The 15,683-nt window shown below is 39.5% G+C and overlaps 1 protein-coding gene across 26 annotated transcripts in view; it reads right to left on the reverse strand.

Moving 5' to 3' along the window:
- The window catches only part of ADGRL2 (adhesion G protein-coupled receptor L2), a 504,554-nt gene that overhangs the window by 40,534 nt on the left and 448,337 nt on the right, over positions 1 to 15,683 (reverse strand). For all 26 annotated transcript variants that reach the window (XM_084756886.1, XM_084756873.1, XM_084756880.1 and 23 more), the window contains 2 exons: positions 10,585 to 10,694; positions 3,681 to 4,481 (listed from right to left, as the gene is read on the reverse strand). In XM_084756886.1, coding sequence (XP_084613012.1) covers positions 3,681 to 4,481; positions 10,585 to 10,694 — 911 coding nt within the window. The remainder of the gene's footprint in view (positions 1 to 3,680; positions 4,482 to 10,584; positions 10,695 to 15,683) is intronic.

Here is a 15,683-nt window from a genome sequence, read left to right on the forward strand (position 1 = left end):
CAGCTCCATGAAGCAGGTACAAATTATCTTTTCACGCACAAGAAGGAGTCAGGTGATTGGTTTAAGGTCACCTGGTTATCATCCTAAATGTTTGATCTTTCTTTTCTAGGTAAGAGGTTGTTCAACGGCTGAGGAAGGACAGTCAGTCCTACAAATTAACCTGCCCTTATTCTGAGATATGTAAAGTTTTAATCTGAACATGACAAAAGGTTCAAACTTTGAGAACGCTCTCTGAAGAGCAGCCCAAAATATTTCTTATACGGATACCAACCCCCCCTTTAAGAAAAAATAAGGTTCTGTTCAATTAGCGCATCTTAGCAAACACTCATTTGGGCTAATTTAGCACTCTGCCTTCCATGTATCGTTTGAGTGATACAAAGAATCAGTGCTAAGGAACATTGACTGGGTACCCAGGGAGACTTGAATGAGTAGGAAAGGATGCTGTCCACCATGTTAAGCAGGCTCTTCCTCTGTCAGTTTGAGAACAGCATCCAAGTACATAAGTGCCATGATCCTCCTAGGATGCCCAAGAGTTCATCCACTGCTAAATGAACGACCTCCACCCAGATAGTATACCACCCAGATAGGCTGCCGAGGTAAAGTACACATCCATTAAATTTGCCCTCATGTTGTTGTATGAAAGGCATTTACTATCAGTGGGAAGATATTCATAAAATGGGATATGTTGAATATTTATAAAAACATAAAAAATGGCTCCTTTGCTAAAATACAACTCCCTGTTCTAGAACTATCAGACTTCTCATAGGCAAGACAAACAAATATGCATGATCTGCCCCAAACTGAGTAAAGATCGGAGTATTTTGTTATTAATATCTGGGATATCAGACCTGTAGGATGATTAAGAAATATCAAGTTATAGGGATAGAAAGAAGAGGTAAAACTGGACCAAAAAGGGTTTTTCTGAGATCTGTTCTAGAGAGCGGAAAAAATGGATGGAGTTTTAGAAGGTCAAAGAAAATGACTCATGGCAGTGAGCAAAAGCTAAATATTCAAATATATATGTACACACACTCACATATGTATGTATGTGTGTATGTGTGTATGTACATGAGTGATCTGGAGACAGAAACTTATGACTCAGAAACTGGAGAGGCTTGATCCATCGCCGAGGGGAGTGTCGGACGTGATGAGCCAACACGATCCACAAAGCACGGGAAATGGACGACAATTTCTCAGCACCCTTTATACCTTTTGCCACATAAAATCCACAGCCGATAGAATTGTTTTCCCCATATATATTTATTGTTTTGTTTTGTTAGTTGTATAGGCTAGGCTTGTCTTAAATCCTGTAGCCTCTGCTTCCTGAGAACCCAGTAATCTAAAGACTTATATATGGGCTTTAGGGGCACAAGCCAGTCACTGGCTTATGGAAAGCAAAGAACTAATTCTTCTGACTGCCCCACCCCTTTGCCTTATCCATTTCTTGTCTTGCTTCTGGAAAGGCCAAGGTCTGTCCTTGACCTATTGGCCAGAATAGTTCTGTGAGACCTCCACCTCCAGGCATACAAAGAGCACACACCTCAGAAGAGAGAGACGAGTCTTTTGAAGCAACAGAAAATACAGTATAAGGAGAGAGAATAAGAATATGGGTCAAACGGCATCAAGAAAAATTTAGGTCAGGTAAAATGTTTTATTACTTAGGGTTTAATAAGGGGTCAATATGAATTTTTATGTTCTGGGAATATGGAAGAACGGCTAACGATCTGGAAGGATGAAACACTGTCAAGGGAACGCTCACTTGCTGCATGTCTCATTTCTAACACTAGGAAAAAAACTCTTTCTGAAAAACACTAAATTAATAAAGCTTTTGATGGGCATTACACCACAAAATATACTAGCACATAGATGACATGTGGGAAAGCATTGCTGCTTGCTATCATATTTAATGAAACAAGTAGGTGATCACCATGCTATGCTGGACACAATCTATACTCAATGAACAGAATCTATACGCTGCCCTTCTCCCTTCAACTATTGATTAGGAATTTGTAGTTGTTAGAGGCATTCTGTCTCTCTCTCTCTCTCTCTCTCTCTCTCTCTCTCTCTCTCTCTCTCTCTCTCTCCTTCTCTCTCCCCCCTTCCCACTTTCTTTTTTTCCTAAGGAGGAAGAATGATTTATGGCCACCCAGAACAAATAAAACAGTTGTTAGCGTGGAGCAAGCTACAAACAAAGGTGAACAGGGTTCCGTACAACTGTAGCCAATGTCTGAAGCTTGTCAGTGCGTTAGGTCTGCCTTTTGAGAAGCCTGAAGGATGAAACGGAAGCACAGTCGTAGCTTTTATAAAACTTAAGATGCAGGAAGCAACCCAAACTGCTAGCCTCTAGAGAAAATAGACATCGTATACTTTAAAACAACTGATTCCAAGAGGCTCGGTACAGATTTATGCTGGTAAACAAAATTTCTCTGTTGAAAATTTAACAACAGATTTTACAGGCGCATTTTTACACCAGGAATCTCCAGGCACATGATTCATCAGTGTGTCATCAACGATCGTTCTTTAGAACTGAAACGCAACACGTATTTTGGTACTCAACAAAGACTCAAATTTGAAATTCAATTATACTCTCACTTCCCCTTTTAAGGTCCTGAGCATATGATAGTATTCAGAAGTTATTAATAACACATCTAGAAACTAGTGTTTGTATGTCATTGAGAGTGAGTTTATCTGAGCACAGTGCCTTACTAGAAGGGTAGGTTTCATGTCTGTGAAAAGAGGAATTTCATCATTTGACAAAATTTTCAGTTTTCAATTTTTTGAGTAACTTCCCAACTTGAAAACCCCAGTTTCCTCTCAGTGAGCTGCAATATTAATTTATATCTCAAACCCACATTACTGTTCATTTGAAAAGACATGATTAGTATGCATTCTCTGATAATACATTAATTCTGAGTTTGAGGTAGTGTGTGTGTGTGTGTGTGTGTGTGTGTATGTATGTACCTGACATAACTAGAGCTGTAACCATTTCCTCATAGAACTGAAATCATTTGGTAAATCAAAATATATTTCCAAAAACTTAACACTTCTTCACTTCTTTGGAAGATAGTTTTTCTTCTTAAGGTTAACTACGTCATGAAGACAATGCTGGCAGCACTGTCCCAGATCATGTGCAGTCACTGGAACATGTAGCCTTTGTGTTCCAGTTAGAGTTCCAGAAGCGCAGATTTAAAATGGCCAATAATTCATCAGGAAATGAAAATGTGTCATTTGACATGATGGAAGTGGAAAGAGTCTGAAGATGCCCTCTCTTACCCTGTCAGAACTTCAGAACACACAGCCCTGGCCAGACACGTCAAACCTATTCATTCTCTTGGGACATCCTAACATATATTTCCCTTAACCACTGATGCCAAGATATTAAAAGGTCTGAGCACACACTATAATCAATTTAGAATACAGGGAGGGAAGAGGAACATTAACAAGTCTGTAGGTGTTACTATGTGTTTAGCAATTTAAACCGAAACTGGGTAATGCTATGATTTCTTGGAACCAACATGTAAAGGAACAAAATAAAAACAGCACAAAACAGGGCTGTGACATATACCAGATCATCCTTTGTGATTTAACTATGAGGGGAAGAAAAACTAGTGAGAAAAACCAAAAAGTCCTTGGAAAGTAAGCAGTGCAAGCCATGGAGAATTAACAGCAAACATTCTTACCTTGGGCAGGGTCAGGTGGACCAAACTCCAGAGAATACCGTAAAATAAAGTTATTGTTCCATACGTAGAGTTGGTTATCTCTCGGATTGTAATCCACTGCAGCGATATACTGGTACTGGTTGGGGAAAGGAACGTCTACATACTCTCCCCGGCTTAGGCGCGTGTTGTAAATGTAGTCAATTGTGTTCTTGCCTGCTTCGCTTTCATTGTCTTGGTACACTGACCTGACCACGTAGAGAACCCCACAGATCATGAAAGCATTGGATGCTGCGCGCTTGTCATACACTGTCTCCCACGTCGCCTCGAATCGAAGAGTGTACGGGTTGAGCTGGCTGATCACGATCATCCCGTTGTTCTGCTCAGTGGCGTAGATCACCCACAAGCCGTTCTCATCCACGGCCAGGTCGATGTCGGTCTTCCCTCCCCATCTGTAGGGCGATGTGTCGTGGTAGTTAGCGTAGTTGATTATGGCCTCGCCACTCTTAATCCTAGTCCTCAAGTCAAACTTCACAATATTTCTTGTTCGCTCTTTGTTAAAGAAGACAGCTCCATCATATACCACAAACCCAGTACCGTCTACTCGGTTTGGAAGTTTGTACGTCGTTGTCTGGCGGCTGTTTTGAAAATCTTCTAAGGAGGCATATTCAATTAAAGTGTCGGTGCGGTAGGGAGTCCAGGGCATGAAATATATTTTATCTGCAGCCTGAAGAGGGTCCTTGCACCAAGCGCCTGCCTTCTGCTCAGCTTCATATATACAGGGGGAGTCCACGATTGCTTTCAAGGTCCCAGGACACACAAAAACTAACATCACAGAGAAAAGACAAGAAGGAAGCAAAGTCAAAATGACGACACAGGCAGCCACACATTTTTACTGATCACAAATCGAGAGAGAAAAATCCACTTTACTCAACATTCAATTTTTAAAACTTTATACACACTGCCCTTGTTTCCCAGAGTTTTTCTAATCGAGGTATCATAGTATATATGGCTGGCACTTACTTTCACGAATATAAGCCTATGTCTGGGATCGCTGATGACTAAGATAAAACGTAATTTCTAAACTGTAGTTTCATTTAATAATTTGGTAATGAATGCATCAAAACTTGGAGCCTTTCTTAAAAGCGGTTAAATATTTTTTATTGTAATCCAGACACTGTAACTTCTAACCCCTAGTCCACCTTTCCACCTCCCACAGAACAAAACTAATAAAGCAGAAAGCTCGATGCAAAGACTTATATTGAACTTTTTATAGAAGTTACAGGTGCTTCAAATTGAAGAATATAAATTTTAGGAAAATGCAATCGAGAGCTGAGAGCAGTCAACACAAGGGAAGCGTGGAGAGGTGACCAGGAGACCCTGTCACCATGGCATGCTACGGAGAGGGTTCTGGAAGCCAGGCAAGATGACACTTCAATAACAAGAAAATATCCGAGGGTGTCAGAGAAAGAGACAGAGGGTAGAGAAGAAACAGAAAAGGGCAGCTCCCCTTCGCCGAGCTCAGAATTTTACCCCATCACCAGATTTAGCAGTCATACAATTTCATTGTGAACAGCTGACGTCTTTATGAGGTGCATTATGAGGACCTGCTGATCATTTTAACACAGGAGTGTTGCGGGGAAAGGGGAGGGAGAAGGGTCACATCCATAAGGCACATAACAGGGAGCTGGGGTTGAGACTGTATACATTATTTACCTTTTTGCTCCACTTCTATTTTAAGCATCGGAAGAAAAAATAAAAAAAAGTGCAAGGAAAAAAAGAAAAAAAAAGATTAAAAATAAATTGACTATTAGTCTAAGATTGAATTCGTAATAGATGCTAAATATAGGAAGAATAAGGGAGTTGTACTACTTTGGATAAAGAGAAACACACAGGAGGACCTAGCAGGAGAGAGATTCTAAAGTTACATAAAAGAACATGGATCAATCATTTTAGTAGATTAAGGAGGCAATACAAATAAGTTGGCATGCTGCTTCACTTAGTGTGCCTGAATAAATAATGAAACACTTCACTAATGCAAGCTAAACAACTCCTGGGCACCCAGCATTCTGACCAAGTTTTCCTTTATGTATGTACATCACAGATATAAAAGCATGCACAGGTGTGCCATCTCCATTTGGTCTGTGTGAGCTTAATTATCAAACTCTCCCTACTTACATAGGCATGGCAGTAAAGTGCATTTATAAGATGCCAACTTGACTTTGGAGTTTCAGCCAACTTTAATAAATATTGAGATGGCTACATTTCCCCCAGAGATATTTAGATAAGAAAAAAAAAACTACACAGTCATGCATCTCAGTACATTTTGATTATTTTTCTATTATTTCCTATTTCTACAAATATGCCTTAGCCATTTAACAAAATGCCCCCATTTCCAGGAATATATAAATCTCCCTTACCCAATAGATATTTTGATGGGGTAGATAATTTCCATTAAGCATCAGCAAATATACTTTAGTTTAGCAAATCTACATATAGTTTAAAGTACAAAACTGTAACTTAAATTTTCATATCACATATATATATAATTATCAAAAGTGTAATATTAAGTCTATAAAAAAAGTAAGCAAAATACATACAAGGGAAAAGCAAGCACAGGTGGCAGGGAAAAAAAAGGAAGAAAGAATTATGGTTAGCTTATTATGACATTTTTCTACGATCATTTATTAACATAGAAAGCAAGCTAGCATGCAACAGCCACCATACCCAGCATTCACAGCAAGTACCTCAATCCACAGACCCCGTACAAGGGAAAGCTTTCACAGGGCAGATGTGGCCAGGGCAGGATATGAGTGGGGAGATCCCTGTGTGGCTACAGAGGTGAACTGCACACTTAGGAAGGTGTCAACAAAATTCTCATTGACACACAGTCTCCAGTTTTAAGAACCCACACAACGCAACTCTTGGATTGCATGCAGGCTCAAATCTGTTGCCTGAGTATTATAAAGTGACTCTGTTGAGCTTCTTCCTACTCCTCCCTTTCAAAACGCATCGACTGTGACTACTGATTACTCAGAGTGCAGTTGCACACTTTATTACAATCTCAGCTTGATTACATATTTTTTAGAATTATAATTACTCGTCAAGATAAAACAGTGACCTTCCGGAACTCCTTTGAGAGAAACATCACAAAAATATTTTTTAAAAATCTGTTTTTGCCATGGTAACAGCATATAATTTCTAAACTAAGCCACAGCCTGCTTCACCAACATGGTCTATTCACACACTTTCAGGAAGTGCACTTGCTCTGGTCTGCGTGATTCTGACTGTGTGAGGAAGACAGGAGAAGTGCAGTGGGCTGTTTGGAAGCAACACTCGGTCCTGAGGCCACTTCTCCATAAGGGGCATATTGCATCTGCTCAGAATCAGTAAGAGATGGGCATGGTGAGGGAAGAGGAGGATGAGAAGGGTGGTTAGTGCTGAGGCTGCCCAGACTGGATTTATACACAGCTGTATTGTTCCTTAAATAAACAATGATTTTGCTCACGTAAAGCAATTAAGTATGAGAATCAGAATAAAACTTCTTAGAATGTTTACTTATTTACAAGAGAACTTTAAAATAAGTTCAATAAAAAGTAAAAAGATGTATCTTGTATTGTCCATTCACTAAAGATTACTGGATTATTTTTATTTGATGCAGTAAAAAATTGTAGTACAGTCACTGAACAAAACATAAAACATAAATATCTTCATTTATTTATTATTTGAACCATACCATGTAAGGGAAAAGACAATGGGCATCAATTTTATACAATTTATAATTGCAATGAAAACTGAGAAAGGTAAAAGAAAATTTAAAAATAAGTAAAACGTTTGATGATTGATGGAGTTTTGTAAGAAAAAAAATCTCCATAGAAAGACTTTTTACGAAATCAAAAAGTGTAGACATCTGTCAAATCAGCCAAAATTCTACGTTGAAAATAAAAATAAAGTAAAATTAACAATAATCTGTGGTCAGATTCACATACTAAATATATGCAACTTGTCTTAAGAGTAATTTATAAGGGTATATTTAATATTCTATGAACCAAACACACAAGTACACACCCACCAACACTCGCAGAGGACTCCGTGGATGTACAAAACAAAAAGAAAAGAAAAGAAAAAAAAAAAGAAATAGAAATAGAAAAAAAAAAAGCAAACTAACCTAAAATGAGTAAAGCCTACATACTCTGTACCTGAAGTGACACACTATTTCGTCTGAAATAATCTCACATTTATTCAGTGATAGTAATTTAATTCATCAACATAAAAGGAATTTTCTCACCTAATGAACTTGTAGGTAACATTAGAATAAAATCCTTACATGCTGTGGCAATTTAAAATAAGTAGGTGCAAGATTGAAAAGCAATGCTTGCTTATAGAATGTGAAAGTCCAGTCTGACAAATCTCCTTTTTCCTGTACGGTCCCTAAGACCTTTGAAATGTACACTCAGGTGATGCCTCACGCGATGCGATACCTGCATCCTCTACACAGTAAATAATAACTTGCATGCGTGTGATGTTGATGCAGTGTTAACCAGACAAATGTAAAAGGGCGCATATAGTGCGCCTGCCTGTTTACAAAGGCAACCAGGGAGGTGGCATTTCTAATGCTCTCTGCTGAGTATATTTATTGCTGTGTTTTCTGAAGTCATGGGGAAAAAAAATCCTTGAAATCGTTTAGAACAGGATGGAGCAGTTTGGAGTCTATGAGGTTCCCGAAGGATTTGTGATGGATAGAGACTGGCATAAAACAAACTAAGTGGTAAGGCATACATTATAAACTTTATATGACAGTGACATTTTTTTTTTAAATCTAAGTAATGTGAGAAAGGGGTATGTAAATGCTAGAGAAAAGCAAATGCATTTTTTTAAGGGAAGGTCAAAGCTGCGCCCTTAAAATAAAAGCAATGTGAGGAGAGGTTATCATAGACAGGAGCTGGAGAAGGAGAAGGGGGGAAATGCCTCTTAAGATTAGGTATAATCTAAGGCGGCTCTGCGTTCAGTTTTAAGATGAGCTGCAGTCACGTACTTTATAGTGTGTCACTACTGAGCGGTATAAAGGAGTGATAACCACTTCTAGTCTTCAAAAAGAAAAAAAAAAAGCCATAGACTTATTTCTGCCCCCTTGCAAACATCTAGAAAGGCAACAGCAAATTAATTTCTGGATTTACTTTTTTTTATTTTGAAGGACAAAAACTAAATTAACAACAGCAACAACAAAAAAGCAGATACTTCTCTGAGTGAGTACAGCTATTTGCAAGTTTAGTGCACAATATACAATACTTCTGGAGAACTGAAAAGTAAAAATTTGAAAGTTAGACGTTCCAGAAGGTATCCCCACTTTTCTCTCTTAATCAGCGCAAGAAATTACTTAAGAGTCTGAAAGTAATGTTGCTTAACACTGTTCTTAGTGTCTTAGGCTAGGTTACAGGAACCAGGTTGCGGAAAGACACCACTCTTGGCAGCTCTGACTGATTCCACTGTTTGGAAATGGGCGCTGCATTCCTTGTCTAACTTGAGAACAGAAACCGGCTGAATTCAAGGGAGAGGGGGCTTCGTGGAACAAAAATGTTGGTTAGCTCAAAAGAACACAGTGTTCCTCTAGTGGCACTGGAGACTAAGTAAAGCCACGGACTACACAGGAGCAACGCTTTAACAGTTCACTCGGGGCTTCCAGTCCTACGAACGGTACAGAAGATGCTGAAAACACAAAGCGCATCCGGTTCACGTGACACAGGAGCACAGAGCAGGGGCGAGAAGAGAAAGAGAATCTGTGTTTGGCCTTTAACAGACACCACACACACACAAATTCAACTTATCAAAACTGTGGCAGAGAGGACAAAGCATGTCTTCGCAGTTGGATCTGCCTTATTTAGCAGAATTTGGCCTTTCGGTGTTTCTGTGTTGAGGCGGGGTTCCCTATGATGGCTCTGCCTCCAAGGAGCTGGGCCTCAGACACACATATGCCACATACCCAGCTCCAACTGTCTGTCTACCTGCCTGCATTTCTCTCTCTCTCTGGTAGAGATTATAGGAACGTTTCTGAAATCAGTAAAAGTACTGTTCTAACACCCTTATTTCAAATGCCTCTGCACTAAAGAGACACATTAAATTTTCATTCATCATTAAAAAGCAAAGAGCACAGGTACTTCTAAACCAGCTTGTGACGATTAGGCAACATATTCAAACTTTTAGATTGTCTAAATTACTAAAGTATTTATTTTCTCCCCTATCCAGTGTATGAAACATAATGGAGAAATATTCATTCTGATATTGGGAGGAAAATACTAAGGCCTACTTATAAATCTCCAGTTGAATTTTAAATCTTAAACATAATGCTAACAGTTGAAAACAGAAACAGGTATAGGACTTTTATCTGCCTTCTCCATACTTTGGACTTTGTTTTAAGCATTAAGACTTCCTCATTGGATCTGGTAAAGAATTGTGTACTTCCAGGACACGGAAGAAAGGGGACAACTTTGTGCCTCAGTTTCTGCTCTGGTGGCTTTTGCCAAGCATTCGTGTTACCACGACAGCAGGTAGCCATTCAAGTCCCTCAGGATTAGAACTGAAGTCAATTCCTTCTTCAGAAAACTGTGAGCCAAACCAATTTGTCAGCAACTGGTATTGGGCAAAAGTACAGATTTCTATCTGCCCTATTGAATAGCTAATTCAAGTTTGTTTTCTGGAAAAACACTAGCCTTAAAAGCCAAACACTTAAGAACACAGACAGACACTTGGCCAGCATCACACTGTGGCTCCCTTCCACACTTCATGAAGCTAATTGGAGTCCCGAGTCGGAGAGTGCTTTGCATGCATAATGGTTTTGTGGGCCATAAACATACGCTTCTTTCACATGTGTAGTCTTTCAGATCCAACAAGGAATGCTGGAGAAAGGAGAAAATACAAACTTCATACTTACTGTAAGGGACACATTCATATTGAACTTCAAGGTATTTGTAAGTTCCGGGACACGGATCAGGAAATACATCTGACCCGGTAACTACTACACACTGTGTTCGATTGTTGCACCTGGAAAACAGAATCAATCAAGCCTGTGAAACAATGTGCTTTTCATACTTAAGAAATATAATATAGAGCTGAATCATAAACAAAAAAAAATAGGTGATATCAGACGTCTATAAAACATACTTATTGTCTTTGTATTTTAATTTCTGTATCAAGGGCCACACTAAACTGTAACTAGAAAAAGAAAGAAAAAGGTTGATAGTCTTCAAATACATTATGCTATTATGTTGTAATTGGAATTCTTTTTAATACCTGGGGGATTGAGGGAGGCATAGCCACCAGGCCCCTTCATAATGTATTTAAAGAATTAAAAGCTACAACCAGAAAAAGGTACAATCAAGCACAGGCTCACAACATACCTGAATACACAAAGACCCAGATTTTAGCCTCCTCATCCAGTTTGAGCTACATGTTCTAACGTAGGCACTGTCTACACGCATGAACATGAGGTACTTGCTAGCACTTTCCACCCGACATGTGGAGGCCTGCATAGATGGCAGAAGTACTAAAAACGCCCAGTGCCTGAAGCACAAGGATTGTCTAAGCCCTGTTGCTGCTTTCCACAGAAGCCATGCTCCTGTCTGCAATATGACTATGTACCCAGTGCTACAGTGGGATGCTCTCAACACTGATATTAAAAGCAATGCTGTGAACAAGGTCTCCCAGTGTCCTGTATGTTACTCTACAGAAGTAGTTTCATTGTTGTTGTCACCGTCATTAAGTCACCAATGGTACAGGAATTCCAGGCAGGGACGCTGCTTAAGTTCCATAAATGGGCCCAGATGTTCTTCTCTTAAGGCTTGTAAAAGCAAGGACTATTTCTTTTATAATTTGATTTGATTACAGCACAGTGGAATGGAATGTTTGCAGGGGTCTCATTACGCTTCTTGATAGTATATACATTAAGAAAGCAAAGCAAGCAGGACCAGGGCATTATTATAAAATTTATTCAACAATTTGAATACCAAAGAGTCTATGGTGCATAAAATAGCCGAAGTATAAAATAGCGCTGTAAAGCAGTCTGAGAGAAGCAGGCTCCTCCAGCACAGGGAACCCCAGGACGGTGGGCAGCAGAGTCACACCAGCAGGGAGACATGTTAGGTCAAGCGCACTGCTGCCGCAGGGACTCAGAACCCCTGGACTGTCCTAGAGAGAAGTAAATCAGGAAAGTCTCCAGGGTTAAGTTTAAAATATATTACAATGAACTTCAGTGACTCCTTTGTATTGAATAAATTGTAAATAAGACCAAAATGATACATTGTAAACATGAAAATAGTTAACTTTGGTCTCAGTCTCTAAGATAATGCAATGTATTTTCCTTTTTTAAAAAAAATTATTATTAATTTATTTAGATTACATCTCAATTTTTATCCCCCTGCTTGTCTCCTCCCGTACCTCCCCCCCCCCCATCTTTCACCATATTCCCATCCCCTAGGTCTGTGACAGAAGGGGACCACCTCCCCCACCATATGATCACAACCTATCAAGTCTCATCTTGTAGCCTTCCTGTTCTTTCTCTGAGTGCTACCAGGCCTCCCCACCAAGGGGAAGTGGTCAAATATGGGGCACCAGAGTTCATGTCAGAGTCAGTCACCGCTCTCCACACAACTGTGGATAATGTTCTGTCCCTTCACTAGATGTGAGTAGGGGTTCAATATCTACTGCATGTGTTGTCTTTGGTCGATGCAGTAGCTTCAGCAGAGCCCCCTGGGTCCAGATCCGCCCATCATGATGTTCTTCTTGTAGGTTTCTAGGACCCTCTGGATCCTTCTATTTCCACTCCTTGGAATATACCCAGAAGGTGCTCCACCACACAACACGGACATATGCTCAATCATGTTCATAGCAGTCTGGTTCGTAATAGCCAGAGCCTGGAAACAACCTAAATGTCCCTCAGTCGAAGAATAGATAAAGAAACTGTGGTACATTTACACTATGGAATACTACTCAGCTATTAAAAGCAAGAAAATCCTGAAATTTGTAGCCAAACGGATGGAACTAGAAATTATCATACTGAGTGAGTTAACCGAGACTCAGAAAGACTCACATAGTATTTTATTTTTAAGACATCCTGCTCCATAAATTCCAAGAGCACGGATACTATAAGTGGCATATCCCTTACAACATGATGCTTTGCTCTCTACTTTCTATGTTTTATTTATTTATTTCTTTATTAATTTATTCTTGTTACATCTCAATGGTTATCCCATCCCTTGTATCCTCCCATTCCTCCCTCCCTCCCATTTCCCCCTTATTCCCCTCCCCTATGACTGTTCCTGAGGGGGACTTCCTCCCCCTGTATATGCTCATAGGGTATCAAGTCTCTTCTTGGTAGCCTGCTATCCTTCCTCTGAGTGCCACGTTTTTTTAAAACTTTCACTCATTTAAAGAAACTGCCTATGGTTCACCACTTAATAAAATTAATTACTTTAACATGAATAACAGAAACCATTTCGTATTGACATCTTAACAGATATAGTGGGTAGACTTAAAACTTTTCAATGGCTCAACATCTAATGTTTCAGCTCACACAGAAACATAACTCTGATGGTTCATTTCTCGTCTTTCTTGGTATCTTGGTATAACAATCGGAAATCTCAATGCTTCCTAATCTCGGTTGATCTTCCGGGAATCCCCAGCCTACCGTTGTCCCCATCACATCTCTTCTTCTGATGTCCTCTCTTATACTTACTCTTACACCTACAGGGATGCTCCTAAAGTTGCACGATCTCGTTTCTCAGAACGGAAAAAGAGCAAACTCCTGCGCGTTAAAATTCTCTTTCATATCCCCGCACTGTCTATATTTCATAGTCATTCAGTCATATTCTGCTCTTTCTTTTCCAAGGGTTTAAATATACTGGGAGAAACCCCACAAAGTAACAATTCAATTAGTGAATGAACTTTTCACATAGCGTTACATCCCCTTCTTACTGAGGCCTCCTTTCACGTCAGCAGATTAGAAGAGGAGAGAGAGCTCATACTGAGGCTGAGAAGCACTAAAAACACTTAGGAAACAAAGTGAAAGCCCACGTGGTTGAAAAGACTTGTAATTTGTATCATTTTCTGGAAAATGAAGTACATGACGGTGCTGGGGGAGATGGCTGAGGTTTACGAGCCCTGAGCTCTGTTCACAGAACACATTTCAGGTGCCCCATGACCACTGGAACTGCAGCACCAGGGAATCTGACATCTTGATGCCTTCTGTTGACGCTCCCTCTCTTCCTCCCTCTCCCCTCCTTAAAATTAATACATGTACAGAGTGAAAGAGAGGGAAAGAGAGTAGGGGGGGAGACAGACAGAGACAGAGAGAGAGAGAGATTAAAACAGAATACATTGAAGATACTCAAATTTTTCCCCACCAGAAGCACAGAGGTGATCTGGAAAACAAACTTAACTGTGATATGGGATTTGAACTCGTTTATATTTCTCAGTCTCACAGTAGGTTGGCAAGAAGTCAAACTGAGGAAAGCCCACATCAGCCTTTCATGGTAGTTTGCTTAAAAGACTAACATTAGAAAATAATATATCTTGCTGTCCAGGTTTAGTATGTTTCTGAGGGACTTTGTGTTTGCCGTGTGACCACAGCCTATGGCTTCAAACTAACACTGGGGAAGAAAGTCAGCACTTGTTCCGACCTTATTAATTCTCTAAATGCAAAGGATTCTCAAAACAGTGGTGTAGAATGTCAGGCGTGAGATTATAATCAGACTTTTAAAAATTCATACCCTCCAACTTACCACCACTGTTCACTTCACATTTTAATTCTCCATGAGTGTTTTTAAATGTATAATTAAGCCTAAATATGTATCTTTCCATGAATATATGTACGTATAGACAGATAGAAATTAATATTGAGAAAAGCTGTAGTTTTGGGCTAAAGGAATAGAATCACAAAGAAGAAAAACTTAATTATGAAAGGATATGACAATCACAGCTGTGCACACTAGTGTCTTTATTCAGAGATGAATGGAAGCTTTGGAGGTCAAGTGCAGCAGCAGTCAGGCTCACGACAGCGATGCCCAGTGCGGGCTCTCAACATGAGGGAAAGTCTGTGTGCTGTGGGTAAAACTGGAAATGGCTACAATTGCAAAGTCAATTCCAACGAAGGGCTTGGCTTTCAATTTTCATTGCTATGGAAATGAAAACGCAACATAGGCCAAGAAAGGAAAATAATTCTGGAGTCTGTGTCCACACAGGGTGGAGATCGAGCTTGAATCTCTCTTTCTTCAAATAAGGAGCTGTGTATGTGTGCAAAACCATTGTTGCACTAACAATTAAAGCACTGATATGCCTTGGGAACACCTTGTGGTTTCACTCTTGTCAGCAACCTGGGCAGTAATCATAATAGCTCTTGGGCTGTTCTGTAACAGGGAAGCCAGTTAAGGCAGTGGCTCTCAGAGCCTGCTCCTCAGAACGGGATCATCACGAGTTTCTTAGAAAGGAAAATCATCATGGACCCTCAGGAGAGGAGAGCTCAGTGCTGGGAGACTCTGGGGTAGTTTTAAACAGCAAGAGGACAAACAAAGAAAACATGGAAGGTTTAAATAGTTCAGAAAAAAATAAAGGGATAAGTATGGGAACCACAACTTTTCTCCATAAAATTTTATGAAAACTTAAGACAGAAAACAATGAGAAGGATTTATCTAAGCACGTAACTGGACCTTACAATGCCAATTTATCTTGCTTGCTCATGGAGTCAGGTGTTTCTCTTGCCCCTATTTTGAGCAGGCCTTCCAATCATCGATTGCTGAGTCAAAGTAAATATGACATTGACGTACTTGCATATGACTCATATACACCTACTTTATAGACAGAAGAAAAGGAATAATGTTTTCCTTTTTAAATTGTTTAGTAATTAAAATTCCTTTTACTCATTAAATATGAAGTTAAGATTTTTGACTATTTTAAAGGCTGTATTACAAAGTTGGATGTAATTTAAAACTATATATAATATATTAAACATATATACTGGACTATATTCATTATAACTGT

The sequence above is a fragment of the Acomys minous genome (genome assembly GCF_964271855.1).
Source record: "Acomys minous genome assembly, chromosome: 14".
Taxonomy (NCBI): Eukaryota; Metazoa; Chordata; class Mammalia; order Rodentia; family Muridae; genus Acomys; species Acomys minous.